Here is a 26,404-nt window from a genome sequence, read left to right as displayed (position 1 = left end):
GGCAGACGGTTATTATCTTTTTGCAAAGGTCGGTCTATATATAGGCCTAAAGAAACCTATCTACTGTGAAGAGTTCTCGCTCTGACACGTTCGAGCCGTGATAGGTGTCGAGCGAGCGTCATCTTACGCTAATGAAAAGCTAGGTTAAGAAGCTGGGTTAAAACAGGAACACGTGACTGCCGGGGATCTCTGAGGACGTTGGGTTGTGAACAGCTTCCAGTTATATGACCCAAATGTGTGGTGTGAAGTGTGCAGCGGCCTCATCCACACTGAAAACTAATAGATATACAAGCTCCGCGCTGCGAGCTTGTAGATCTGCTATTTTTTACAAGTCGTGAAAATGTGTGCAAATCTTTGAATATATGTATGTGAACATTTTGTAACAAAAATGTTGCTTCTGGGGGGTCCCTGGAACTAAATATTTTGAAATGGGGGTCTGTGGCCAAATACATATCATTTTGGTGGTCCTTCACATGAAAAGGTTTGAGCGCCACTGACAAGGAAACATAGGTTTTTCAAAAAACTTTGGATTTGAAATATTCAAAGACTTGCACAAAATAGCAGATTTACAAGCTCGCAGCGCGGTACTCGGTGCCGCGCTGTGAGCTGAAAGCACAAAATAATGCGTTCCCAGTCTAAATGGGTTAAACCCCCTCCCCCTATGAAGAACATTCATGGGGGGCCCACAGTGAATCCTTGTACCCAGGGCCCAGAATTTGGTGCGACACCCCTGGGTGGGGAGGCATAGACAGACAGACAGACAGACAGCTCTAGCTCTGATGGGGGTGTGGTTCTACAGCCCATGCTGTCACAGTGTCATATTGGGACGCGTCTAGCAGATTACCAAGCGTGTTTAGGAAGGGAGCGCTCGTTTTATGGTTAGATGTCACAGTTATTGTCCGCGACATTCAGTTATTGTCCACGACATTGCAAGCGGCGCGAAGGCCAGCGGACCTTGGTCCTGCTCTTCGCGCCCGAGTGCCGCAGGCGCGAGTGCCCGCGAGTTACGAAGCCGTGGTGAATGCAATCGTTATATTTATGGCCTGGGCAAGCCCACGATAAACGCATTCTATTCACCTCCTCTGCGCGGTCCAAGTGACTACAATGGAGCGCTCCCTACCTCCGGTTCAGCCAATCACAGGGGGCTCGGGGGGGGGGGGGGGGGCAGGAACTTGTACAAGCTTGGGTATCCACTAGACGCTATTGGGACTGCCTAGAGTGTTGCGTTGATCACTTGGGAATCTTGTTATTTTATGTTATCTGTGCAAATTTAGACTTAACCCTTTGTGTCCTTCCTGTGTCCCCCACACAGCTGTTGACCTGCTCTACTGGAGGAATCTGAAGCAGTCGGGGGCCGTGTTCGGCAGCGTGCTCCTGCTCCTCTTCTCCCTGACCCAGTTCAGCGTGGTCAGCGTGGGCGCGTACCTCGCCCTGGCAGCCCTCTCTGCCACCATCAGCTTCAGGATCTACAAGTCCGTGCTTCAGGCCGTGCAGAAGACCGATGAGGGACATCCTTTCAAGTGAGTAGCCGCCCAGGGAAGCGCTGAACATGGGCTCGGCATTAGAGAACGAATCGAGTATTTTGAACGGCTCTTTGAAATGAACGATGGGATCCGGTTCGCAATATAGGGAGCTGTTGCTTTCTATTGAACAGTGGTGGAAAAAAGTACCAAATTCTTTACTTAAGTAAAAGTATCAATACTGCAATGTGGAAATACTCTGCTACCAAGTAGAAGTTTGGAATGTTAATTTACTTTAGTAAAAGTACAAAAGTAGCCTATTGGGATCAAAATGTACTTAAAGTACCGATAGTAGAAAGTACTTATGCAGAATGTCCCGTTTCACAGGTTTTCCAATTAATAAAATGTAGAAAAAGCATTTGAAAATAGCAGATCTACAAGCTCACAATGATTCGCGTTGCGACGCATTGTGAGCTTGTAGATCGGCTATTTTCAGAAGGCAGGTATATACCTATATATGTCCGAAATAAATGTATATAGGGTTGAAGTTATTTGTAATTATAATAAAAATCTACAAAGTAACTAGTAACTAGAATAAGCCAGTATTTTGAACGGATCTTTGAAAGGAACGGATCCCAGAGATCTGTCTCACTTCAAAGAGCCATAAATCCCATCTCTACTCGGCATGTTTTGTGGGTGTCCTCCTAGCGTTTGCTCTGGAAGGGGTTCGCCGTGTCCAAGAATCCCACCTACAGTGCTGTGTGTTGGTTTGCAGGTCCTACCTGGAGGTGGAGATCGCTCTGTCCCAGGACCAGATTACGAAATATGCCGACAAGATTCTGCTGTACTCCAACACCTGTATGAAGGAGCTCCGTAGGCTCTTCCTGGTCCAGGATCTGGTCGACTCACTGAAGGTCAGTCCGCACGCCAACACCCTCCACTTCCTACGGACTCATTTCAAAGGCTGCAAACCCAGAGCATCAATGTACACGTCTGTCAAAATTATAACAAGATTTAATACTATATTTTATAGTGTCAAACTGATGATTATAATGATGGATGCATATAGTATGACATACTATATGCTAGGGCATTCACAAATAGTGATTTTTAGTATTCGAATTATTCAACCTCAAAGTATTCGAATAGTCGAATATTCGACAGGACTGGACAGACTGTCAAATATTAAGTAAGCAAGAGGCGAACATTGTGAAAATAGCCGATCTACATGCTCACAACGCCTCGCGTTGCAAGGCGTCGTAAGCATGTAGATCTGCTATTTTCACAATATTTATCTGCGGAACCGAGTCACATTAAATGTAATAGACTACAATTTTAAGTGCTTGTCAGGGTTCTTATGACTTCCTATCTAGCCAAGCTTTATAAACCATGAATAAATATTTTTTTTTAAAGACAAAACAATAAAAAAATAAAAAAATAAGCAAATATTCGACTTCGGGGAACGTCGAATAGTGACTTTGATATTAGAATATTTGGTGAATGCCCTACTATATGCATCCATCATCATCATCAGTGTGTAACATACCAAGTATTATGTGACACACAGCCAGGCTATAATGATAAATGTTTTTGCTTTGCAGTTTGCTGTTCTCATGTGGCTGCTGACCTACGTGGGTGCTCTGTTCAACGGCCTGACGCTGCTCATTCTAGGTGAGGGTCCTACTCTGTCTGCCCTTGTCCACTTGAGCCCAGTCTGTCTCTGTACTGTAAGCCTAATTCAGACCAAAGATTTGTGACAAGCCAAAAAGTTAAACCTAATTTATTTTCTTGTATGTTGTGTCACATGTGAAATATAGCCAACTTACAAGCTCTCAGTGCATCGCATCTGGACGGTTTGCTTATGGGTCTTCTATTTTCAGCACACAATTCCACCGTATTATGGTGCATACAATTAAGCATTAGATAGTTGCAGACAAAAATCGCAGCGGTCATTGTGTGCTGACGCAGCAACTGTTAAACACACACTTGGAGACAGACGCACACGTTTTTTTTTGTTCTGCAGTTTGCCTTTTGTACATCTCGAAGCTCTGCGTAAAGGATCGAAAGCTCAATAAGGGGTGGTTCGCACTCGGCACAGAACACATGTAAATCATTGATCACATACATAACAAGGCTCTATTACAACTACCAGGGGCGCACAGACAACTGACATTATAACATGCATTTCACTATCTGTCAGTGGTTTACTTGCGTGCACTCCTTCTTTTGAACATGACAATAGCGTATTAACAGAAGCTATAGTATGAACTAATCCTTGGTTGGAAATTATTAAGAAATGACTCCCTGCCAAGCATGTAGTGTCAGTGTGTCCTATTTTCTTTTCATATTTACCCAAGATAAGTGTTGCAGTGGCTGAGGTGGTCTGGGGAAATTGTTGACACAGTGAGCGTGTTCCATGTTTGAGTTTATTCCAACTCTCTCCACAGCTGTGGTCTCCATGTTCACCATGCCTGTGGTCTATGAGAAACACCAGGTGAGAAGGAAGATGCATTTCTCTACTCCCCCCCCCCCCCCTCCCCTCATTCTGCATATACCACAATGTATCCACTTAAAGGAGTAGTTCACCCCCAAAATGAAAAATGTTCTATTGAATACGCACGCCCAGGGAGACTTGAGTTCAATAATATTTTTCGTATTTGTCGCATTCCTAAGACAAAAATGTCATTTTAGTAAATTTACCCCCATTCATTCATCAATGGGGGTAAATTAATTGCAATCAAATTATTGTCTTAGGAATGCGACAAAAAACTAAAAATATTATTGAACTCAAGTCTCCATGGCGTGAGTAATCAATAGAAAATAAGTCATTTTGGGGGTGAACTACTCCTTTAAGCCCTATTCAAACGATTTAAAAATAGACCTACAATCTCACAATACATCACATTGCGACACGAAAGCTTGTAGATCTATTTTTTAAATGATATTAAATGTTTGAAAATGTGTTTAAGATTTAGGAAATGTTCACCTAATGACAACCAAAATTGGGATGCCAAGGTTAAAGGACAACTTTGTTTTTTTACAACAAGGGTTCATATTTTAGAGAAAATATTAGAGAAAAGAAAAGATGAGTGCTAAGGCCCTTTTCCACCGGCAGCGATAACGATGACAATAGCCATAAAATATCACAGCGATAATTATGCCTTCACATTGATGTCCGATAAAGTTATCGGACATCAATGTGAAGAGGCACCAATTAACAGCCGCTCGCGCAGAGCGCATCGCAAGCTGTTTGTCAGAGACCCAGTTCCATGTCACTGTGATCTTAACCACATCGTTGTTGATCCTAACGATGTAGTTGTCGGCTATCGTTGTCTTTATCGGTGTTGGGTGGATGCTGCCGATCCACTTCAATTGAAAACCCACTTTTTTTAAATCGTTATCGTTATCGCTGCCGGTGGAAAAGAGCCTTTAAAATGTTTTCAGTTACTTCTTTCTATCATTTTAGTGATTTTAACAATTTTGATTTGCATGCATGCCTCCAGGTTGCGGGCATGCATGCAAGTGGCTAAATCTGTATTTTAGACACAATAAGCCCATTCCCAAGATGCACCTTAATCTTTCATGATGTGACTTATGGGGGCTGGTGTAAATAGTAACAAAGAAATTGCTGGCTTATTGTGTCTAAAGACATATTTAGCCACTTGTACGCATGCCCCCAAACACTGAAATCAAAATACTAAAATTGCTAAAACAATAGAAAGTGGTAAATGAAAACATTTTAACACAATTTTCGTTTCTCTAATTACAATCTAAAATATGAACACTTGTTGTAAAAAACCAAAGTTGTCCTTTAAATGGGTTAACTCCAGTAATAAACATTTAGTCAAACTCTGTGCAACCTTCCATTTTCAGGCGCAGATTGATCAATACGTTGGACTAATACGGACCCAGGTCAACTCAGTGGTGGGGAAGTGAGTATTTGCTTTTCATTCATGTGCAGGCAAGCTTTTGTTGCAAGTCCAAACACCATCATTAAGGACAAAAACAGAATGTGTGAATTACACTGTAAAACAAACCACAACTTACTTGACAGATATGACTCCTGCTTTGACTGTGGTATATTAATGCCTGGTGGCCTTTTGCAGGATCCAGGCGAAGATTCCTGGTGCCAAGCGAAAGGAGGAGTAACCCCGTCTCACCATTATGTTAAAGCCTAATACTTACTTCATCACGACTCCGTCACTCGCCATAAATAACAGATTTTCAAGCTATCAATGCGTTATAACGCGCTAGCTCGAAAGTCAGTCATTTCCGGCGAGCGACACAGTTATGAGAAAGTATACATTTGGCTTAACAGTCCAGTCCAGCGCAGACAGGTTGCTTGCTGTTGGGGAAGCCCTGTCATCTGTGTGTGTGTGGGGGAATAGTGCCGTGTCATCTTGGTGTTCTCTAAAACCAACCACTGGAGAGAAGCCCTCACCCAACCTGTCTATAGCGGTTAACACACTAACACACACAGCTAATAACATGTACAAGATCATAGGTAGACAAGTACACAACGCAGTACAAAAAAAAAGAAACGATACTTTGTTTTTCTTTTGTGTTGCTTGTTATGAAGTGCATGATGAAGTCAAGCCTTGAGTAAATATTTGATATCTTTCGTGCAGTTTTTATCACGCTACATTGTTTCGTTTTGTTTTGCAGCGCTTACAGCAAACTGTAAGGTTTGGCACAAAAAAATAAAAAATGAATAAATAACGCAAAATGCCCACAGAGTTACCGAGTTGCTCTGCTGCCAATGTTTAATACTGCTTCACGTTTCTGGGTAGCTGGTGGGGCTTCTCTCAGTATATGTCGATATATATATAAAAATCAAATGGTTTTCTTTTGGGTGTTTTCAAGCACAAAATAATTTGACAATATGCGTCTTAGGTGTGGTAATCGTAGGGTTTTTTGCTTTTGTATAACCATAAGGAACTATACACAAGCTCATGTTTTAGGTACTGTTGATCGACTACTATGAAGACAAGTGGTATCTGGTGATATTAGCTTGTTTGAATAACTGTCCAACTTTGTACTATGTTCAACTATACTCAATGTAGTTCTTAGACCCTGGACTCTAACTATTTGCACTTACTTACAGTATGTATTTAATTACAAGAATAAGAAAAATAAATGTACCTTGATGTATAACGTCATCTCAGACACCTTACTTAAAGAGGGGTTTGCTTCACTTTGAGTCAATTAGACTGGGAAGATCAGTCCATGTACTGTATACTGTCAGAGGCTAATTTTGATTTGTTCATGCCTTCTGGTGATACATGGTGTGTACACTACGCTGGGTAAACCATGCAGGGAGTTGAAATGATGTACTATAAATACAAACAAACTGCTTCTGGCATTGAAACCCCTTTCGTTTGGTGTGCGCTTGTTGAGGTGACACATTTAGCTTAGCTCACAGGTCACTATTGAGACTGTTCCTATGTTTAAGTGCAGACTGTGATTGACGAGTCTCATCTGTTACAAACACTCAAAAGCATTTTTATTGGCTCACAACTGAGGCACTGCTACAACTAGCTACAGTACAAACCAAGCAGAAATCACTGCACCTTATTAAACAACAAAAAAAATCTTAACAAAACTTAAAAGAGCAACATGCAAGGGTGTGAGTCCACTTTGGTTTAACAAAACTTGGGTGTGAGTCCACTTTGGTTGAATAAAACTTAAAAGCAACATAGAAAGGTATGATGAAAACGTGATCGGTCAGTTGTTCAGGAGAGTCACTGGATGCAGCTGGAAGAGAACACCTTTGCGCTTCACACCCTCCGCCTGAACAATATCCATCCTCAGAGAGGGGTCCACCTACACAGACACGCACACATACAGAGTTAACACGCATTAGAAGACACAACAAGCGGCGTGGTACAAACGGAATATGAGAAAACGGGACAAATTAACAGGTGTACTGTGGATGTGTGAGGCCTCATTTACTGTACCTGGTTCCATTTCCCTGGGTTCTCATAGATCACTGGAATGATCTGCTCTCTGGAAGGTGACTTGGCAAACAGTCTGTATAACAAATTAAATGGGCTATAAAAGACTGCTCAGTTGCATTGTCTGCAGATGTGAAATAACTGGTGTTTCGTTCTGTGTACATCTGTGTGTGTGTGTGTGTGTGTGTGTGTGTATATAAAGACCTGATAAGGCGATCTCGAGAGTCGTCCTGCAGTCGGCTGATCCTGTCGGGACCCAGGTGCAGAGGGCCGCTGGGCCCCTCACACGCAAGACAGTTGATGGCTGCTCGCAAGGCGTTGATCTGAGCGGGGGGGGAAAAACAGACGTACACATTTAATTTACATTCTGTGAACTGTAGGGCGCTTTCTGTCGTAAACAAGTCGACGACTGATACCTCGGTGATGTCGTCCACATCGAACTTGACGTCAAAGGCCAGCTCCATATCGTGGTCAGGTATGATGGCCTCTTGAGTCTGACTGTTCCACCCCAGGCCACAGAGGGCGCCGGTGTAGCAGGTCCTCTCCTTGTTGGTGCTAAAAAATAAGCAGACAGAACATTATAAGAGAATATATTAATCAAGTGGGGGGACACATTTCAACAGCCTTCCATGAATTCAGCATTACTAAATAGTCAAGCAGACTTCATTTATATAGAACAGATGCAACTCCCAAGTGTTGAAAATACAAATGAAAACTAAAAATAACCAAAACATGATCAAACAAATCTGTGTCTGACTGACCGCAGTTCCATGACAGGGGTGAAGAGCATGGTGACAAGTGCTGGGAGCCCGGGTATGTCAGGCATGAGGGTGGTGTCGTTTAGCAGAATACGGTAACCTGCGAAGAGACAGACATACATACACACACACAGACCGTAAAACGTAATGTCCATTTATGGATTCAGTCACTTGTGGCTTTGATCCGTGTTGTACCTGAAGAGCTAACTGCCACAGTTCCAGCTATCAGCATCCGCATGTGTTTGCTCTGAGGATTGGGGTTCAGTGCCGCAGAGTTGATGCTGTTCTTCTGTATGGAAGCTGACCTGGGTGGTGGAGCACACATTTCATCAGTGTGGCCATCATACATCTGTCACCTCAGAATTTGTCTGATCAATTAATTTGTGCTTAAATATAGCATGCAACACCATACAGATGTTAATCATATAGTTCGGTTTCTGGTGTCGGACCAGACGCTGCATGACTATAAAAGTGAATTGATAAATGGTAACAAAAATCTAACGAATTTCTGGACCCTCGAACAATTACGAAGTATGTAAGTGAGTATGACAGTCTTGCATATTGAAGCAAATGAGTAAACTTGAACCACTTATAACCTCACTATTGTGGCCATTGACAAAAATGTTAAAAAGAAAAAGGGTGATTGAAAACATTTTCAAATCTACCGAATGTTTGAAACAATAGCTCACAATGCATTGTAGTTATACCATTTTAGTTTGACACCATCGTATGACAAAGCGTGACATCTGCACAAATGGTTTACTCACAGATAGTGCGTGACTAGACTCATGCTGTGGAAGGTGGATACGTATGGACTGGACGGTCCATTCACGCGAACCTGGGGCATTTGAAGGGAAGGCAATGGAATTTAAAGAACAATAAATCAGTCTTATATACAGTTATTTATTCAAACTAGTGCAGAATTCATCAATCACAGGTGACATCTGTGATTTTTCTTTGCATTGACTTGTGCATGCCGTTCCTTAGTGCAGTACCCGGAGATTCAGGCAGACCAGTTCTGAATGGGGTCTGGCTGAATTCCAAATTAATTACTAAATTACTTGTGAAAATTCCTAAATGCAGCAAGCAGCTTATAAAGCCTTCTGTAAGAAAAGCTTTACTATTTACGTTGGTTCCATAATATGTTATTCAAAACAGCATTAGTGACCAAATCGCCTTCGCCCTTGAACTTGCATTGGCTGTGGAAAACAAATAAACATCAACCCTATTCTACTTGTTGAGATTCAACAGGTCTGACTCCACTGTTATTGTCTGGACTACCAGACAGAATGGGTGTGGATCTTACTTTACTCTACACAATTAAAACTGGAATAAGCATTTGTTGTATTGTTGTTGATGTACTGACATATTATCTTGTTTATTATATTGATGTATTACCTGCTTATTGTAAATCGCTTTGGATTAAAAGCATCTGCTAAATGCCTAAACTGTAAACTGAAACCCAAAATGGCTCCCCCTGCTGGTCAATAAACCAATGGAGGGATGATGCCTAACATGTGGTGACTGGTGAGTCAGAGTCACCCAGAAAGACATTTAAGAAGACCACTGTGTCTTACCTTGGCTTGGCACTGGTTGCTCCTGGAGAAATGGGTCAGCAGGTTGTCAATGAGATCCGTCTCCTCCTTGTTGCGGTCCTTCCAGGAACTGCTGGCGGAGTTTTGGGCAAAGGTGCCTTCCTTCATGTCCTTGTACATGGCCAATAGTACCTCATGGTTTTGCTACAGACACATAACATACACCAGACTGTGAGGATAGAATTTGTTTGGCTTTCTCGTCTTGTGCTTACCATCGTAACAATCTATAACATCTGTGACACTGTCGTATGTCAAAGTATTAATCAGGCTTTACAGACCCCTGAAAGATCGATATGATGTTTTCCTCAAATGTCACACTTTTAAACTGAGTCAGTCACGTTACCGTGGAGTCATAGCTCTCCTCTGCCTTGATGGCGTGTCCTTCCTTCACCATGATGTCGGCCACGCTGGTGTTGTCTGAGAGCAGGTCCACGCGCATTACGCCGTGCAGGACGGAGTAGAGCGTCACGATGAGAGAGCGGCCTTTCACCAGAGTGATGAAGCGGTCACGGGCTCGGCTACTCCAGTGGTCGCCCAGGATCATGGACTGGGCTGAAGGCTGCATGCCGGCGATGTGGAACTCCTTCGCCTGAAAAAGTAATTAACATAGTATGGTGGACATAACATTTGATATCTAATATCTGACATTTTAAGATTTTCAGTCTCTTCTTTGAACATAATGCAAAACACATACTGTACACAGCAATGGCTGATTTAAGTTACCGGTAGATTGTCAGAGGCACTTTAGGTTAACCCAAGCATCTGTCTTTTTTTGTTTTAAATAAACCTAGTGACTTATACCTGAAATGGGGTTGACATGAGGTCTGCAGGAAGTTCTCTAAGGCTGCTGCAGGCCACCACTGTGGTATTGCCAAAGTCCACAAAGAACACCTGTACAAAACATTAGAGACTTTACACTGATACAACACCAACACAGTGCTAAAGTTTGCATAGCTAAAACTTGCATATGAAGTTATTAAGGGAAAGAGCTTGTCAAAGCTTTTTTCATTCATGCAGGACATAAGCTCTGGCCTTTTAGCCTACAAAAAGACATCATCACTGTCAACAAATAATGTCACGTCCAATGAATACATTTTAGTGGACACTTGTTGTAAGCCATACCAACCTCCACAGAGCTGCCGCGCATATGCAGGATCTTGGCGCGGTAGTACATGCTTTGCTCATCACTCTCCGAGTAGGGAGCCAGGCACAGAAGGTTGGGGTAGAGGGACACAGTGACCGGATGCTGCTCACGCATGTTAATCTCTTTTGTCAGATGGCGCTGCTTCTCCATGCTGGCCTCGTCCGCCTGGAAGCCCCAGAAGTGACCCACCTCCACCACCTGGACGGACAATCACCCAAATTAAAGAGGATGAATCCTGTGTGGTTCATAGGCTTTCAGAGGATTGATTTGACATGCACTGCTGTGATTTAATTCATTTAAGAGTTAAAGCACATGCAACCGGTTTAACCTTCAGGTTTTGACACTGCAGAAAATATTAAAATGTAACTGAAATTAGCATTTTGGCTCAAGGTTTCATAATTTATCCGATGTGTTTTCCCTTAAAGGTGATCTTATGACAGCTACTCATGTAATAAGGACAAAGTCATTGAGGAAAGTTGTTTTTTTTCTCAGGCAATTCAGAATTGTTCTTTATCCTTTGGCAGTTTTATAACGGGCACTTACTGAGTCAGCAATACAGCAACCTAATAATGTAATGTGATGACATCATTTTGAATATTCTGGTTATAATCTCCCAGCAGTATCAATATCACACACAGAACCATCCAAGCAAATGCCAGAAAGACTGCATTCAGTAGATGCATACCTACACCACTGGGTGGTAGCAGAGTACAAGGATTTAAGGACCTTGAAATCCTTTCATAAAATGCATAAAAATCATAAAAATACAAGTGAACACAGTTTAAATCATTGATTCTATGTAGCTTTATTCCTTTGTTTTGTAGTATATTTTGTTTTGCATTGTCGGTTTAATATGTTCAGTTTAAATTGAGTACCAAGGTCCACAACGACAACCAACAAGTCCCTGGGGATTTTTGTGTCATCCTTTTACCATAACCTTTGACTGTTCTACCTGTCCTGCACTGTAAACTCAAACCGAGTTTCCAGAGCTGTCGCCGAATGGTCCATGCTGAAAATCTGCACATCCCTTTAGAGTAACTTTGTGAACAGAACAGACATAACCTCCGGCTAACTCTGCTGATGGTGATAATAAATCTGTTAAGGGGACTGACCTCTGTAATGTTGACCACAAACATGGGGTTAGGAGGCAGCTTCTTTGGGTCAATGTTGCTGCTCAGCACTCCCATCAGGCTCACAGAGTGGGTCTGGAGATCCACGTTCACCCTGCACAGCAAAACACAGCCAGGGGAGGGGAGAGGAGTGTCAGGTCAGTTTTAAGAAAATTGATTCCATTTATTACATTTTCCAAGATATCCTTTTTTTTGGGGGTCTTCCATGAATAACTTTTTATATCATATCCTATCCTACCCTATACTTAACCTGGATCCCCAATTTGAGCACCTGAATTTATACCTTTGAGCAATCTGGGAACCTATTGAGTAAAATAAATATATATTTTTCTTCTTTGTTTTTGTGTAAAAACAGGAACTCTGTTTCGCTCATCTGCTTTCTTGGGTTTGTGCAACACCATGACACGGCCTGATAGGACTGACAGGAGATGCCTCTGTCTAAAATAATCCTTCATGTAGTTGAGAGCGGTGGAGGGTCACCTAGAGTACTATGATGTCAGGTTATATCAACACCTAGTCCCAGGTCAAGGATGAGTGTTTGTGTGTGGCAGTTACTTTCCAAAACTGTAGTTCTTGTTGACCTTCACTCACTTATACTTCATTGAACGGGTTCAGTACTTGGACGACTCCTTTCCTCTCTCTACACCAAATCTACAAGCAATCTGCTATTTTTGACCAACTGTTCACCCATTATGACTTGCCGAGAGTAGGGATGCTGGGATTCATGTGGTTAAAAGGCAAAAAGGTTGGATGTTCCCTACCGTGTGTATTTCATGTGAGCGATGGTTTTCCCCAGGGCGTGGGCACGGTCTTCAATGTCATCACTCAGGTAGACCAGCAGGTCCAAGGGTAGGCTCTGGAGGTTCAGGAACAGGGCCAGCGTCACTTCAGGCAGCACCCCAGAGCCCCTGGACGTCCTGTGGAACTCCACGTATGCTCTGAAGACACACAGAGGCGCACAAACAATTGTAAAGCGTGATGAGGCGGTCCCTTCTGTAGCATTCTCTCTAAAATTGCAATTTGAGTTCAAAGTTACCTGGAACTTTCGAAAGATATGGCCTTGACCTGGCCACACTGACGGAACAGTGACTGCAGCTGCTTGTAGTACAGAAAGCTGTACTGAGGGAGGTTTCTCACCTGAGGCCAAACACACAGACCATCAATGGGTTGACCCATTCACAACTTGCACGTTAAAACAGATTACCGTCAGTAGGCTGACCCATTCGCTACTTACACATTATGAAATATCAGTGCAGTGGGTTGAACCATTAACTACTTACACAACATTAATACAATGCAAAAACAAGAAACAGCCATCAGCATGTTGACCTATTCCTTCTGTCTTAATATGTAACATTAAAAGTTGATTATTCTACTGCCATTAAGGATGATTCATCACAACATAACCCCCCCCCTTTTTTTATTTTGGTTCTTCAGGTTATCAGTTCAGAAGACAACAACTCCCCCCCCCAAAGAAGAATAAGACTTAGAAGTTCATCATAAACCCTGAATATCATACCATCACTGCCGTTTTGGGGTTATAGCCACACATCTCTCTGGATGTCAGCTGTTCATCCATGTCTCCCTGAGTAAAGTAATTGGGGAAGTAGGCTCCAGCGATGACCACCTAAAACAGACAGAAGAGACAAATTAAGGAATTCAGCTAATACACAGATACTTTAGTTGGTCGAAATTACCGACAGGTCTTATTTAGTTGCAATGATAGGAAAATCTCTAACTTTTTGTACTTTTATTATGTTAAAAATGCAAATTGTGTGAGGAGATCTGTCACTAACCATGTTTGTAACTCATTATCAAAAGACTACAAACCAAAAGTAGCAGTAATAGGATGTGAAAATTCTGCTTTTGACCTGAGATCACAAAGTAAATTCTTATTGAGGCACTCCATGAATATAAAAAATCCTGGTGTGAGTCTAACCTGCAGGATGAACTTCTGTTTGTTCAGGCTGGTGTAGTCCATGGGCATTGGACTATCAGGCACAACCATGTTGAACTGGGCCACACGTTTCTTCAGGTCGTCAAAGAGCTCTGCCACCTGTAGAATGATTCACTGGTGAGGAGGTGCTACATGTGTAACTCATTCAAAAACATACCAGCTCATCACTCCACTCTTCACTGTGCTTCACTAGCTGCCTGTCCATTTTAGAACACATTTTAATATTTTATTATTACGTTTCAAAGCTCTTCATTGCCTGGCACCAAGCTACAGTACCATTTTAAGCTTTTAACCCCTAATGTGCAAGTGCACAACCTGATATCCTCAGAAACAGTTTTACTGGTTGTACCTACAGTAGGTCCCGGTGACCAACGGTACTAACTGGGCCTTTGCAATCACAGCCATCAGGCTCTACCCTGTATGAGAAGTTCAGGTTTGTCAGCCTCTTGGATTTTAACTACATAAACCCTACTGTATAATACACTTTCAATATACTTAGTTGACAGGGGTGCTCAAATGCATTCTGATTTTTGAAAAAGAAAAAAAGAAAATGAGTTAAGATAAAACAAGTCAATCCACAGATTGAAATATTAACTGTTTATTTCACAATATCACATTTGACAGTTTAGCTGTTTAAATAAGCAATGTTTCTAATGCCAGTTAAGGTTTGGGTAGCATCTTATCCACACCAAAATGTCAAAGTAATATTCTAAACTCAATGACACCAGGCAGAAAGAATCCCAGCATCCATATGAAAGCTTGTCATGTCCTTATAGCTGTATAGTCCATCAACCTGTATAATGTAAAAGCAGTTCAATGCTGACAATCTTCTGAAGTGGCAGGATGATATAATTATTTCCTCTTTGTTTATTATTTCATCTCTTCACAAGGCAATTTCCTCCTTTATATGACCACATTATCAAGATACTGGGAAATTCTGCATACCTCTTTGATTCTCTTGATCTGAATGCAGTTCTCTTTCCCCCAGTCCAGTTCATCCTAGGAAGACACCGCAGGTACAAAAAAGGAAATAAAGAAAAAAAAGAAGTTTACTGAAAATTCACTGGGATCAACAGAAAATCAACAGCTTGAGGGAATATTGTGAACAAGCTCAAAGCTAAGCACCAGTCATGCAAATGCTTTGATGATAAGTGTTAGTGTTGAATTTGGATTGAACGGGTTGTCCAGATGCTGTGTTGCTGGTAAAAATTCACGTACTCCTCCTGTAGCCTAATATCTCCTCATGTCCTCCAAGAGACATCTGTATTGATTTCCCATATCAACTTAATAATATGCTTACTCTCAAGCTAAGTGCACTACTTATTAAAACATGATGGCTGCACGCTACGTGCCCGTTAGCACCGCTTTGCAGATGTGGAGAGCTCAAGTTTCACTCACCTTCGGGTGTCTCAGTTGTCCTTTGCTTTTGGCTGTGTACCATGCCTAAAAGTGAGACAGGGGAACAAAATAAAGGAATTATATGGAAATATGTGCAATAATACACTTCAAAGCAAAGCTGATGATTTTAAGATATTACCTTGAAAGCATTGACAAAAGCGATCAGATCACTCGGGGTGCTGTGTGCGAAGGCCAGCTTGCTCCTGAAAGCAAAACATTCAACAGATTAAAAGAATAAATAGAAAATTGTCACATAGATCACATGACGTGATGTTTTTCTTGCCAGGGTTAACAAAGGCTGTATTTACTTTAAAAATACACTTATTTGTCACAAAGACTCTATGGAGACAAAACCTGAAAGGTACCTTAAACACATTGGATGCCCACGACACACCAACACGTGTTGGCGTGTAGCTTACTGTACGAGGCACCCACGGCTGAAGAGAAACACTCCAATTCCCGAATTGCAACGAGAGATCACGTGACCGGGAAGCCCGGTTCCCTCATAGAGAGCCAGTAAAATCAATAAAATATTTGGTCGTGTCTTGGGCACTCATAATGTGTTAAAAAAGTTAAAATCTAAAAGTTCAAGTGGGTGCTGTATCCTTGGTTAGATAAGCGTTCCAATGAGAAGGAAAACACTCTGCAGGAAGGAAGCTGAACAAAAATATGTTTTTCTCTTATGTACCTGTCCTGTACACAAGATGTAACAAAGTACAACCTTGAGTTAAGTCTTTTTAGTTTGACATGCAAACATGGGGTACATAAGTATTGATGTAATTCACATGTAGAATAAAGCCTCTGTTGTCAGTAAAAGGGACCTACCAAATAATAAGCCCTCAATGCCATTGACGAGAGATGATGTTTTTTATGTATTATTTATCGCTGTTTAATATGAGGTTAGGCACCAACTCAGTTAAGAGTTTTTATGGAGACCATTATGCTTGATGTAAAACCAGTACATGGAGAATTGAAATAACACAATGAGTACAGCTGGTATGGCTGGTCTCACCTGTATCCAGCCAACTGCTGAAGGGAGGGCATAGCAAAGAAGCTCTTCAGAGACAGCGACGCAGCTAAGATAGATGAAAGGGATGTTAGCTCACACACATACGGTAGATGCAAACACATGCACATAAACATACAGTATCTCCTAACAGTGCACTAAATGTCAGCAATTAAGAATTTTCCTTGAATGCAATAACATTTCAGGAAATGTGGTCCTTGTCACAGCCCCCAACACAAGTGTATCCCTTTAATACACCTTTTCACCAGACAGCAAGGAGTTTCACGATGGCAGTCTCTCCCATTCCCCCTCCCTGCTGAACAGACATCCCGGGGCAAACCCAGGTCAACCCCTATTCACTATAGGCTTAAGTAGAGAATGGACTTGGTAACCTGCCGTTTTCTGTTGTACAATGGCAGACATACCTACGATAAGGGTCTCCTCCAGGCAGCCAAAGACGTGACCTAGCACGATCATCTTCCCCAGGTGGAGGCACAAGGGGAGGTGAGCCAGCACCCGGCCCACGAAGGTCAACTCACCATCTTCATTTTGACCTTTGTCATCTTTCTTTGAAGACAGCGCACCCATCTACAGACACACACATACAATATGACAATGTGCACATTGATAATTAAACACATCCTTTAAATGTTCTTATATTTTTGCAGTGTTTTAAGATCCATTTATTTATACAATTATTCATAAAAAGGAGAAAAAAGGAATTCTGTTAGTGACTTAATTATACATCTTCCCCCTCTCTCACTGACAGCATTGCCCTATAATTCGTCACCTAACCAATTCACAACTCTGACAGTGCTAATGCAGGCTGACGCAGAGCTCCTGACACAGCACTTTACACATACATCAGCGTCTCTAATGCACAGTGACAAAGCAGGATGGTCATCTGGCAACACAACTACATGGCCCTCATCACTACAGCACATATTGTTCAACTACTAGCAGTCAGATTGACGTTCATGTTCTGGGGAGAGCCGTAGATCTGTGTGCTTTCAGGACCTCTTTGAGCTGGAGTACGGTCCTCACGATGTCGGTGAGGTTGGGGGGAGAGAGGGCTGTTGAGAGCAGGGTGCGGGGCTCTCCCATGTCTAACAGCTTCACCTTCAGCATGATGGTGGCCAGGGGAGCCAGCTGGGAGAAGGGTAAACAAAGGGGTGGGGAACAGGGATCAGAGCTTGGGTAAATAACAAACCAAACCTATCACCAAAGAAAATGGCAAAATGTAAAATGTACTGTAGGGCTTAAGCGGTTCATAGACCGACATACTGACTTCAAGTCTGCCCTTTTTTAATGGTGTTGCAAAGTTTCCATTTTTTGCAAATTGGTTGACTGATTGATTGAAATGTTTATTTTGAATATTTGTTGTTTCTAATCTCAAACATTATCACGCACTTAGGTATTCAACTTGAGACCAGTACACCTGGAGCACAAAAGACTGCTTGTTTCATAAATCCCACACTGGTTTTTCATAGGCTCTTTGCTCTAGAACAAAAGTAAGAATAATTTACCAGCATCTCAGGGATCATGTTGTCTTGGATCTCGTTCTTCCAGAAGTCCTTGGTAACCAGCCGATAGCAATAACCCTTAGAGACTCGCCCTGCCCTGCCTGGTAGGGACAGAGAAAATACGTGAAAATACACTGTTGTACTAGGTACCACTCCTGTAGAGAACACTCATGCTATTGCACTATGGGCAATGTTACTGTACCATTTGTCCATGACAAGGCATCCAAATGAAGTGCCAATGTTGCATTTCACATCATATGAGCCTACATTTTAGCTATGTTTTCTGTACTTTTATTCTACTAAACACGGCTGTAACGTTTTATATAATTGCATGTTGTACCTCGCCGCTGGTTAGAGTTGGTCTTTGATGCCCAGGTGAGTCGTAGGGATTGGTAATTGGTCTCTCTGTCACAGACCAAATGACGAGCCAGGCAGAAATCAACCACTGCAAAACGGATGAACACCACAGAAGATAGAAGAAGAGGGTTGATGAGTAAAACTTAAAAGGAAAACAGAAGTGACAAGAGTAGAGGCGCAAAAGCAGTTACCGTATTTTACATCGGGAACCGTAACGGAGCTCTCTGCGATGTTGGTGGAGAGGATGATCTGTGGAGATGAACAGTTTATCAGTGTATTAATTGTACATAAGCAATAAACAGCTCATCGTTCACAGCCTGAGGCAGAATAAGCTGAAAATGCAGTTACCTTCCTATATCCAGGGACAGGGACCAGAAACACGCCGTTCTGTTCCTCCAGAGTCACAGAGGAGTGCAGGGGGTACACCTGCAGTCTGAATATACAGGTGTACAGTGCATTGACCACAACATGTATAAACAAACAGACACACTGTTTTATATTCCCACTCCCCATGTCTTTTTTTTTTCTTTGTTGAGTGGTCAATTTGTGTTTTTGAACCTTAGCTGTGAAAATCCCATTGTTCACTTTGCACAGTGCACATGTCAAACACCAATCTGAGCCTCACTAAATACAACATTATACAATGAGGTAGTATGCAGGGACACTTCTTCAACCGAAGAACACTAAGATCAAAAACATTGTTTTTATTTCTGCTGCTGAATAAAGTTTGGAGCATTAAAAGTGAGTTGCAAGACCCTATTTTCGTTTATGATTTTGCTGCACCCATTAGCTCGTTTTGGGATGTTTTATGGGGGATAACAATACTTGACATGTACAGTACATTGATTGAACAGAGATTATTATTTTTTAGGATTTAAACCACACTATGGAAAGGGTGGAATTGGACTTTTAATTCCCTCAAATCATCTCTCCCCCATTTTTTGCACACAGATTACCTTTTGCGCACAAGCTTGGACAGAGCCTCCTGCATGTACTGGATCTCTCTTAGGCCAGGGAGGAAAACCAGCACACTACCCCTCTCTGGTACAGTCATGTTACCCTCCTTCCCTTCCTTACTGTTCTCACACACACACAAATACAGACACACAACAACACAGTGCATTAAAGACAGGTGTTGGGCGAACAAAGCCAAAGTCATTACTGTACCTCTGGTGTAGAATACAAAATCTTGATTAAGTAACACAGGACCATACAGATATCAGGCTCTTGTACAGAGCCAGACGAACGAGCCATTGTGTTGTGTATGTTCCTCAGCGTCAAATAACTGAAATGACTTCCACCTTTTAAATATCCTTGAGTAATTAGGGACTCATACAGCACTGGCTGCAAAGGTACGACGGATCAGTAATTGATAGGGATGTAACGATACATTTAATAGCGATACGATACGCATCACAATACCATACATGGACGATATTGGTAAATTCATGGCGAAACGATTCGATGATTTAAAATCGATATAGTAACTATTTAGCAAATAAATTATAGCACAGGTTTTTTTAATATAAAAATTCAAAATTTCTATATAATAATATATTTCTGTATTATGGATATAAATAACTGAACCCTGTAATTCTTTAGCAAATACATGGACTTTATATTTCAACCCATATGGACAAACCCGCACCATGACATGAACACAGAAATTACACACGTTTATCATGTGTAATATGAAGAGTAGCTATATAGAATGGAATATTAATTAGAACCCTCTTTTTCATTTTACTTCTTAATTAATTGCTAAATACAAGGCACAAATACTTAGTTTCCATACAATCAATTATTTGCATTGCAAAACGATTGGATACCAATTATTTGCATTGTAAAACGATACAAAGCCAAACCGAACGATTTTTGCTGTTTGCATATCGATATACTGTAGTAGATTGTTGCAAATTTTTCGATTCAGTTACAATATCATTAAACCCCTAGCAATTAATCAATAGATAGTTATTCAAGGATACAGGCATGTAAATTGGAACTGAGAAATGTCTTTCTTTATTACCTCTGGTCTTTGGCCTCCATCTCGTCAAAACTCTGGATGAGGCTGACAACAACATTGTACATGTCCACTGAAATGCCAGGTTCAAACGACTGTGCCTCCAACTGTCACACACACACACAAATTATTTATGAAACCACATATGAAACATTGGCCGTTATCTCCAGGGGTTTGTACTAGGTCCCCAATTTTTTCATGTGGTTAACAGCAGTACCAGCAAATTACTACCTTACCCTAAATGGAATCAGGCTGTGAAGGTCATCAAGGTAGTACTCTTCGATGCCATAGGGCACCCCCTCCAATTCAAACACGTAGGCTGGGCTCATTTGGCCACGAATTGGGGTGGCAAAGTACTCTGCAAATAGTCCGCAGTTGATGGTGGCTGACATCAGGATGACCTGGGGTAAAACACAATAGATGTTAAGTGATACTGGTTGAAGCCTACGGGGAGGAAAAAGTTGGACCACAAGTGTACCTTGATGTATCGGGAGTTTGAGCGAAGAAGCTTTCGCACAACCAGGAGGAGGAAGTCCATCTCCTCAGTCCGCTCATGAACCTGGAACAGAGTGGGGAATTATCTTTAGGGCAGCGGTTCTCTTTTTTTCAAAAATAGCAGATGTAAAAGCTTGCAGTGTGGCACGAAGTGTGGTCCTGTGTGTTTATCTGCCATTTTTGAATAGCCAAGATAGAAATGGATGTGGTTAAAATGATTGTGATGCTGTATCAACACATTTAGCTAGGTACCGGGTGGTACGCCCCAGAACCTCCCCAAGGACCCGTGGGGTCCCCAGATGCCACTTTGAGAACCAATGCTTTAATCAAATCTACTTTTAAGTGCTAAAAGAGTGATTTAGAGATCAGTTTCTCTGTGCCTAGAGAGGGGGGGACAACCTAATGTTGGGGAATCTAGGCTAAAATCAAGATGAATTTAAATGTGCAGACAAAATGCATTCAAGTTTCTCTTTATCATTGTGTTTATGTACCTCATCTATGAAGATGTGAGAGTACTCAGTGAGGGTCTTGGCTCCAACCAATTTCTGCAGCAGCACTCCTGTAGTCATGTAGATGAGCCGGGTGTGTTCAGTAGCCATCTTCTCCAGGCCGACCTAAAACAGTGATGGAAACAAAGTGTTACCGGCAGCAAAAATGCAAGCTGCTAAAAAGAAAGGAGCTGAAAGGCTGCAAGTCCAGGATACTTTTTGCTCCTAGTAACAGTTTTAGGCTTCAACATATAGTAGACTCACTGTGTCTGAACAACTTGACTGTCCCGTCTTAAAGTTACAAGAAAAAACGCCACTGTGCTCACACTTGCAATGAACATATGGTTGGACAGCTTTTATTGTAATAATCTAACATAAGTCTATCTATGGATCTTACTGATCGACAATATTAAGGTCAATAGTTCTGCCAGTCTCCCAGCCAACAATGTAAGAATCCAAATGAGATATTCAACCAATATATTGGTGTAACTGATTAAAATCTACACACAATGTAGGTTCATACACAGGAAAATAGTCTATCCAACAACCCCTCTTTCAGACTCCCTTACACAGTCTCTTCTAAGGCATGAATGAAAAATACACAGCAATGTCTGAGCAGTGACATTAGGTTGATAATTTGAACAAAATATAATATATGTACTGTAGGTCCAAGTGCCCATATGTGTGGTTGTATTTGTGAACTACATAGGCCTATAACATGTCCACTAAGAGTTTGCACCGACCTGATAGCCCACCAGGCTACCCAGGGTGCATTTGCGTTCTTTAGCAACCCATCGGGCGATGCTAGTGGCGCCGATTTTGCGCGGCTGGGTGACCACAATGTTACACGTGGCATTCTTTTCACTATAGTGATCCAAGATGAACTGGGGTAGCTGGGTGGTCTTGCCACTGCCTGTGGCTCCACGGATGATCACCACAGAATTGTTCTCTATCAGAGAGACAAGCTGGAAACACACACAGACAAAAAAGTTTGCATCACAGAGAATACTTCAACCATGTTGAATAGATGAAAATGTGTATGACAGAAGGGAAAATCTTTACCTCTTGTCTGTTTTTGGTTATGGGTAAGCTAGGATACTTATAGCTGGCCAGTGGAGTCGGGGTACCTGCACATTCAGATTTGAGCATCCCATAAACAAAATAAATACGATAATTGTTGGTTTTAATTATACGGATTCACCATTTCTATAGTGCCTTTAAGCAAAATGATTTCGCAATGCACTTAACATTCACAACAATGACAGACGTAACCATGCAAGGTATCAACCTGCTCATTAGGAGCATTTGGGAAGCCATCTAACCAGGAACTCAGAGGGCCACTCTACCTACAGAACCAGTGCCACCCCACATAATACAAGATAAAATAATAATGCCTAATGTCTCTGCTCTTTAGAAAAAGCTAGAGGGATTCCAGTACTCACTCTGCTGAGGCTGTGATTGCTTAGTCTTCAGTCCTCTGTCTACCTCATTCTTTTGGCTGGTCGGATCAGCAGGTCCATCTGATTGCCTGACAAACAAGGAAATTAAGAGTAAAATGGGTGTTCAAGATTAAATTACCAATGATTAGCCCCATAAAGAAGTGCTCTGGATCAAAACTAAAAGGAGAAAATACAAGTTTATCCATATACACGTGTGTGTGCGTGTGTGTGTGTGTGTGTGTGTGTGTGTGTGTGTGTATATCCACAAGTTTCCGCGGGAGTTTACTGGAGACCATCGGGACCAAACTTCCGGGTTTAACAGCAGACATACAAGCTCACGTCACAGAAATCGTGAAATGAAATTTTCATATCGTCCCATCCCTACATCAGAGCTATACACCACATCGAGTGCCTGTGTGCTCAGATCCCACCCGTGCACACAGCCGCTGTGCTTTCCAGGTCATAACAATCACCCAACACCATAGCTGACAGTATGCACAAGAGCCAAAAGGGGAAAGGGAGCTTGCATGTTAGCCCATTAGAATTATTACATAATCGCAATTATCAGAGATATTCACAATCGTCATAATCGTTTCCATGTTAAGGTTTCATAAATGTTTTAAATATTTCAGAAAGTGAAAATAGCACATCTCCAAGCTCACAACGTGTCAACGCTATTGCCACCCTTTTGTTAGAAAATATATTAAATATGTTTTATTTAGTGTTGGTATCAGTCATTGTCAGTCCAACAGTTAATCCAACCAATGAATATTAAATATTAAAGCTTAATTTCTTCCTCAGATTCCGTGAAGTGCTTGCTACAAACAATGTTCTGCAATGGGAGATGGAGCATGTCTTCAAGCAGGTGCTGAGAGACTTCCTGAACAAAGACCAGTGTGAGGAAGAGGAGGGGGAAGTCCAACCACTGGAGGCTTGGACCAACCACTATCAAATGAAACAGGGCTTTGTTACATCAACTGTTCCCAACCGCGTACACAACGCTCGGGAGGAGATCCCAACCATCTCTGGACATGCCATGCGGCGCTGCAGTTCATTCAGTGGCTATGTGATTGGGGACCTTAACTACTACCCCAGTAGGGCTGTCACAATTATTACATAATCGTCTGATCGCAATTATTTTACATAATCGTGATTATTTTTCATAATCGTCATAATCGTGAATGTCGAAAATGTTTCATTTTTATTATTTTTTTTAAAGTAAAAAATAGTGGAAATAGCAGACCTACAAGCTCACAACGCGTCGAATCGCGACGCGTTGTGAGCTTGTAGATCGGCTATTTCCACTATCAATGTAATTTATTAAGTAGAAAGTTGTCAAATATGTCCATTATTTCTTTGTATATTTAGGTCATGTGTCTTATCTGCCGTGCAACTTCAAAGCCTAAAAGCCAAACAGAAATGTAATTATCAACGACAAAAACACAATTAAATCGTTAATCGCAATTATTTGAGTGACAATTAATCGTCATGTAAAATGTCATATCGTGACAGCCCTATACCCCAGTTGTTCTCAAAGTGGATTCCAGGGACTCTGTGGGTTCCTTTAGAGGGATCTAAATGGACCCATACAAGTTAGTCTGTAGCCCTGAATACATGACTATCATATACATATGATAGTCATGTATTCAGGGCTAACAAGTCTGTAACTTTAACAGTATACAAATGCCATTGGGTTCCATTTATACACTGTCAGAGTTAAGCGGAGACCTTAAAGGGCCACTTCACCTCTGGTACAACCAGATCTTATTTTATTGTTGTTTGGGACACAATCAACACAATCCTGAGTTATTTTTTGTGTTCAATCTGTGCTAGTGATGCGTTTTGCATCATATGATGCAGCATGATGATGCAAAATGCATCATATGATGCAAAATGCATCACTAGCACAGCTGAAATACTAAAATATCTCAAAACAGATTGAATACAAAAAATGTCTCAGTCAGGATTGTGTTGATCGTGTCCCAAACAACAATAAAATAAGATCTAGTTGTCCCAGAGGTGAAGTGGCCCTTTAAGATGTGAAGGTTTGAGAAACACTGTACTACCACCAAATTCCTCATTACGGTACCATTATGGGGAGTTGTTCTGATACTAATACCAACATTTACCCCGTCCACGATATCCTGGTAGGGATGTCTCGTCCTGACTCCGGATGAAGATAGATGGATATTATAAAATGTATTTACAGTAGGTCTATATCTGATTTTTCTTTTTTTTTACTGAGCATACATACCATAACACCTTTGACTAGTAATAACCTTTCATTCTGGCCCACTAGTCAGCCGATTTTCCTGCATAAAATCATTTTAATACTCAAGTTTCTTTTTAACAATTTTTTTTATCTTTTCCCTGTTTGTTATTGTGACCCATAGTGCTCCTATTAAAGCCAATTGGTTCAATATACTGTAGTCAAATTTATAATGTAATTTCGTTGAAAATGTCGCCCATCAGTTAACCAAGAGACACTGGACAAACATTAACAATTTGCTGTCTTAACCTGCCTAGTACCCTTCTCTACTGCTTAACTACATGGACGTTGTAATCTGTGGTGTAAAGTAATTTAAGTACATTTACTTAAATAATGTATTTTGAGGTATTTGTACAACGTCAACAAACCCTGCCTATATCCATTTGAAACTAGCCGATCTACAAGCTCACAATGCCTCGCTGCTTGTAGATCTGCCATTTTCAAAAGCTTGTTGTACATTTGAAAACTTGAAATGGGACATTCTGCATAATGAGTACTTTTACTTTTGATACTTTTAAGTACATTTTGACACCATCAATACGTTTGTGAGTACTTTTTCCTCCACCACTGATTATAACACACGGTTAGGCGAGGCCTACATGAAAAGTAACACAAGTGTTTCAGGTTTTTATTCCAAATGCAGATATTCGTAAAGGCGGAGGCCTACTCATGTTTGAGTGATTGGTGCACAGATAAAAGGAAACACAATGGCGTCAACTCACCTGTCCTTGTTCGGTGGCGAGGGTTCGTCTAACTTGTCTCTTGTGGCTTCATCTGTGATTCTGATGTTAGCGAATTGGTTACCTAACGTGAACCACTCTTTTATCTGATCTGCAGTGATTGTTTTCTTCATTTTGGCCGAAAAATGTGAACTTTTGTTTGAAGGCCTTCCTCTGAATGACGGCACGCAGCCAGGGCTGTCAGATTCACACACGTGGAGTGCTCAGCAGCAATTACGACTGCGCACGTAACGCACTACCAAAAGTGTTGCCAGATTTCGCAGGAGAAACAAGCGGCCAAGTCTACGAAGGCCAAAAGAACCAGTTGAGTACCAAGGTCAGACAGGACCCCAATGCAAACAAGTCAACTCAAAAGGATAAAGACCACTGACCACAAGAAAGCTGTTGTATCAATGAACTGTAGCCTACTGTCCTGTACCTTTTCTTATGCAAACTTATAATAAAGTATTCAATCAATTCGACAAGCTCACAACACATTGTGCGCTTGTAGATCTGATATTTTTAAAACCATCTTGAATTTCCTTTGAAATATCTTTTGAATATTTTTTAGATTTTTATGTAAGGGGGTCCACGTCCTTGGTACAAAATAATTCCAGATGGGGGTCCACAGACATATATATATTAATGGGGATCTTTGAAATGAGAATGTTTCAGAACCACTTGTAGACCTA

At 41.5% G+C, this 26,404-nt stretch overlaps 2 protein-coding genes across 3 annotated transcripts in view; one reads left to right on the top strand and one right to left on the bottom strand.

Moving 5' to 3' along the window:
• Positions 1-6,200, top strand: part of rtn1a (reticulon 1a) — a 28,939-nt gene extending 22,739 nt beyond the window's left edge. For both annotated transcript variants that reach the window (XM_080750175.1, XM_080750176.1), the window contains 6 exons: positions 1,313-1,520; positions 2,236-2,374; positions 3,062-3,131; positions 3,908-3,954; positions 5,334-5,392; positions 5,567-6,200. In XM_080750175.1, coding sequence (XP_080606301.1) covers positions 1,313-1,520; positions 2,236-2,374; positions 3,062-3,131; positions 3,908-3,954; positions 5,334-5,392; positions 5,567-5,609 — 566 coding nt within the window. In that variant the 3' untranslated portion in view covers positions 5,610-6,200. The remainder of the gene's footprint in view (positions 1-1,312; positions 1,521-2,235; positions 2,375-3,061; positions 3,132-3,907; positions 3,955-5,333; positions 5,393-5,566) is intronic.
• A 760-nt stretch (positions 6,201-6,960) lies between these two features.
• On the bottom strand, positions 6,961-25,846 carry tdrd9 (tudor domain containing 9; the record flags this gene model as incomplete). Its single annotated transcript, XM_080750915.1, has 35 exons — positions 6,961-7,283; positions 7,418-7,490; positions 7,619-7,737; positions 7,831-7,969; positions 8,176-8,272; positions 8,368-8,477; positions 8,940-9,010; positions 9,750-9,911; positions 10,111-10,356; positions 10,569-10,658; positions 10,894-11,109; positions 12,024-12,135; positions 12,803-12,979; positions 13,078-13,178; positions 13,561-13,668; positions 13,981-14,097; positions 14,944-14,997; positions 15,397-15,441; positions 15,536-15,599; positions 16,409-16,472; positions 16,828-16,990; positions 17,420-17,551; positions 17,929-18,026; positions 18,266-18,370; positions 18,474-18,531; positions 18,631-18,715; positions 19,239-19,358; positions 20,309-20,409; positions 20,539-20,703; positions 20,781-20,861; positions 21,289-21,411; positions 22,029-22,250; positions 22,348-22,412; positions 22,728-22,813; positions 25,716-25,846. 35 exons carry the CDS (start codon positions 25,844-25,846, stop codon positions 7,185-7,187), a joined length of 3,999 nt encoding a protein of 1,332 aa, XP_080607041.1. The 3' UTR covers positions 6,961-7,184.
• Positions 25,847-26,404: the final 558 nt, after the last annotated feature.

This window comes from Nannobrachium achirus (genome assembly GCF_963921795.1).
Source record: "Nannobrachium achirus genome assembly, chromosome: 20".
Lineage (NCBI taxonomy): Eukaryota > Metazoa > Chordata > Actinopteri > Myctophiformes > Myctophidae > Nannobrachium > Nannobrachium achirus.
The sequence above is the reverse complement of the archived record's forward strand: the minus strand, read 5'-3'. Positions and strand labels throughout refer to the sequence as shown.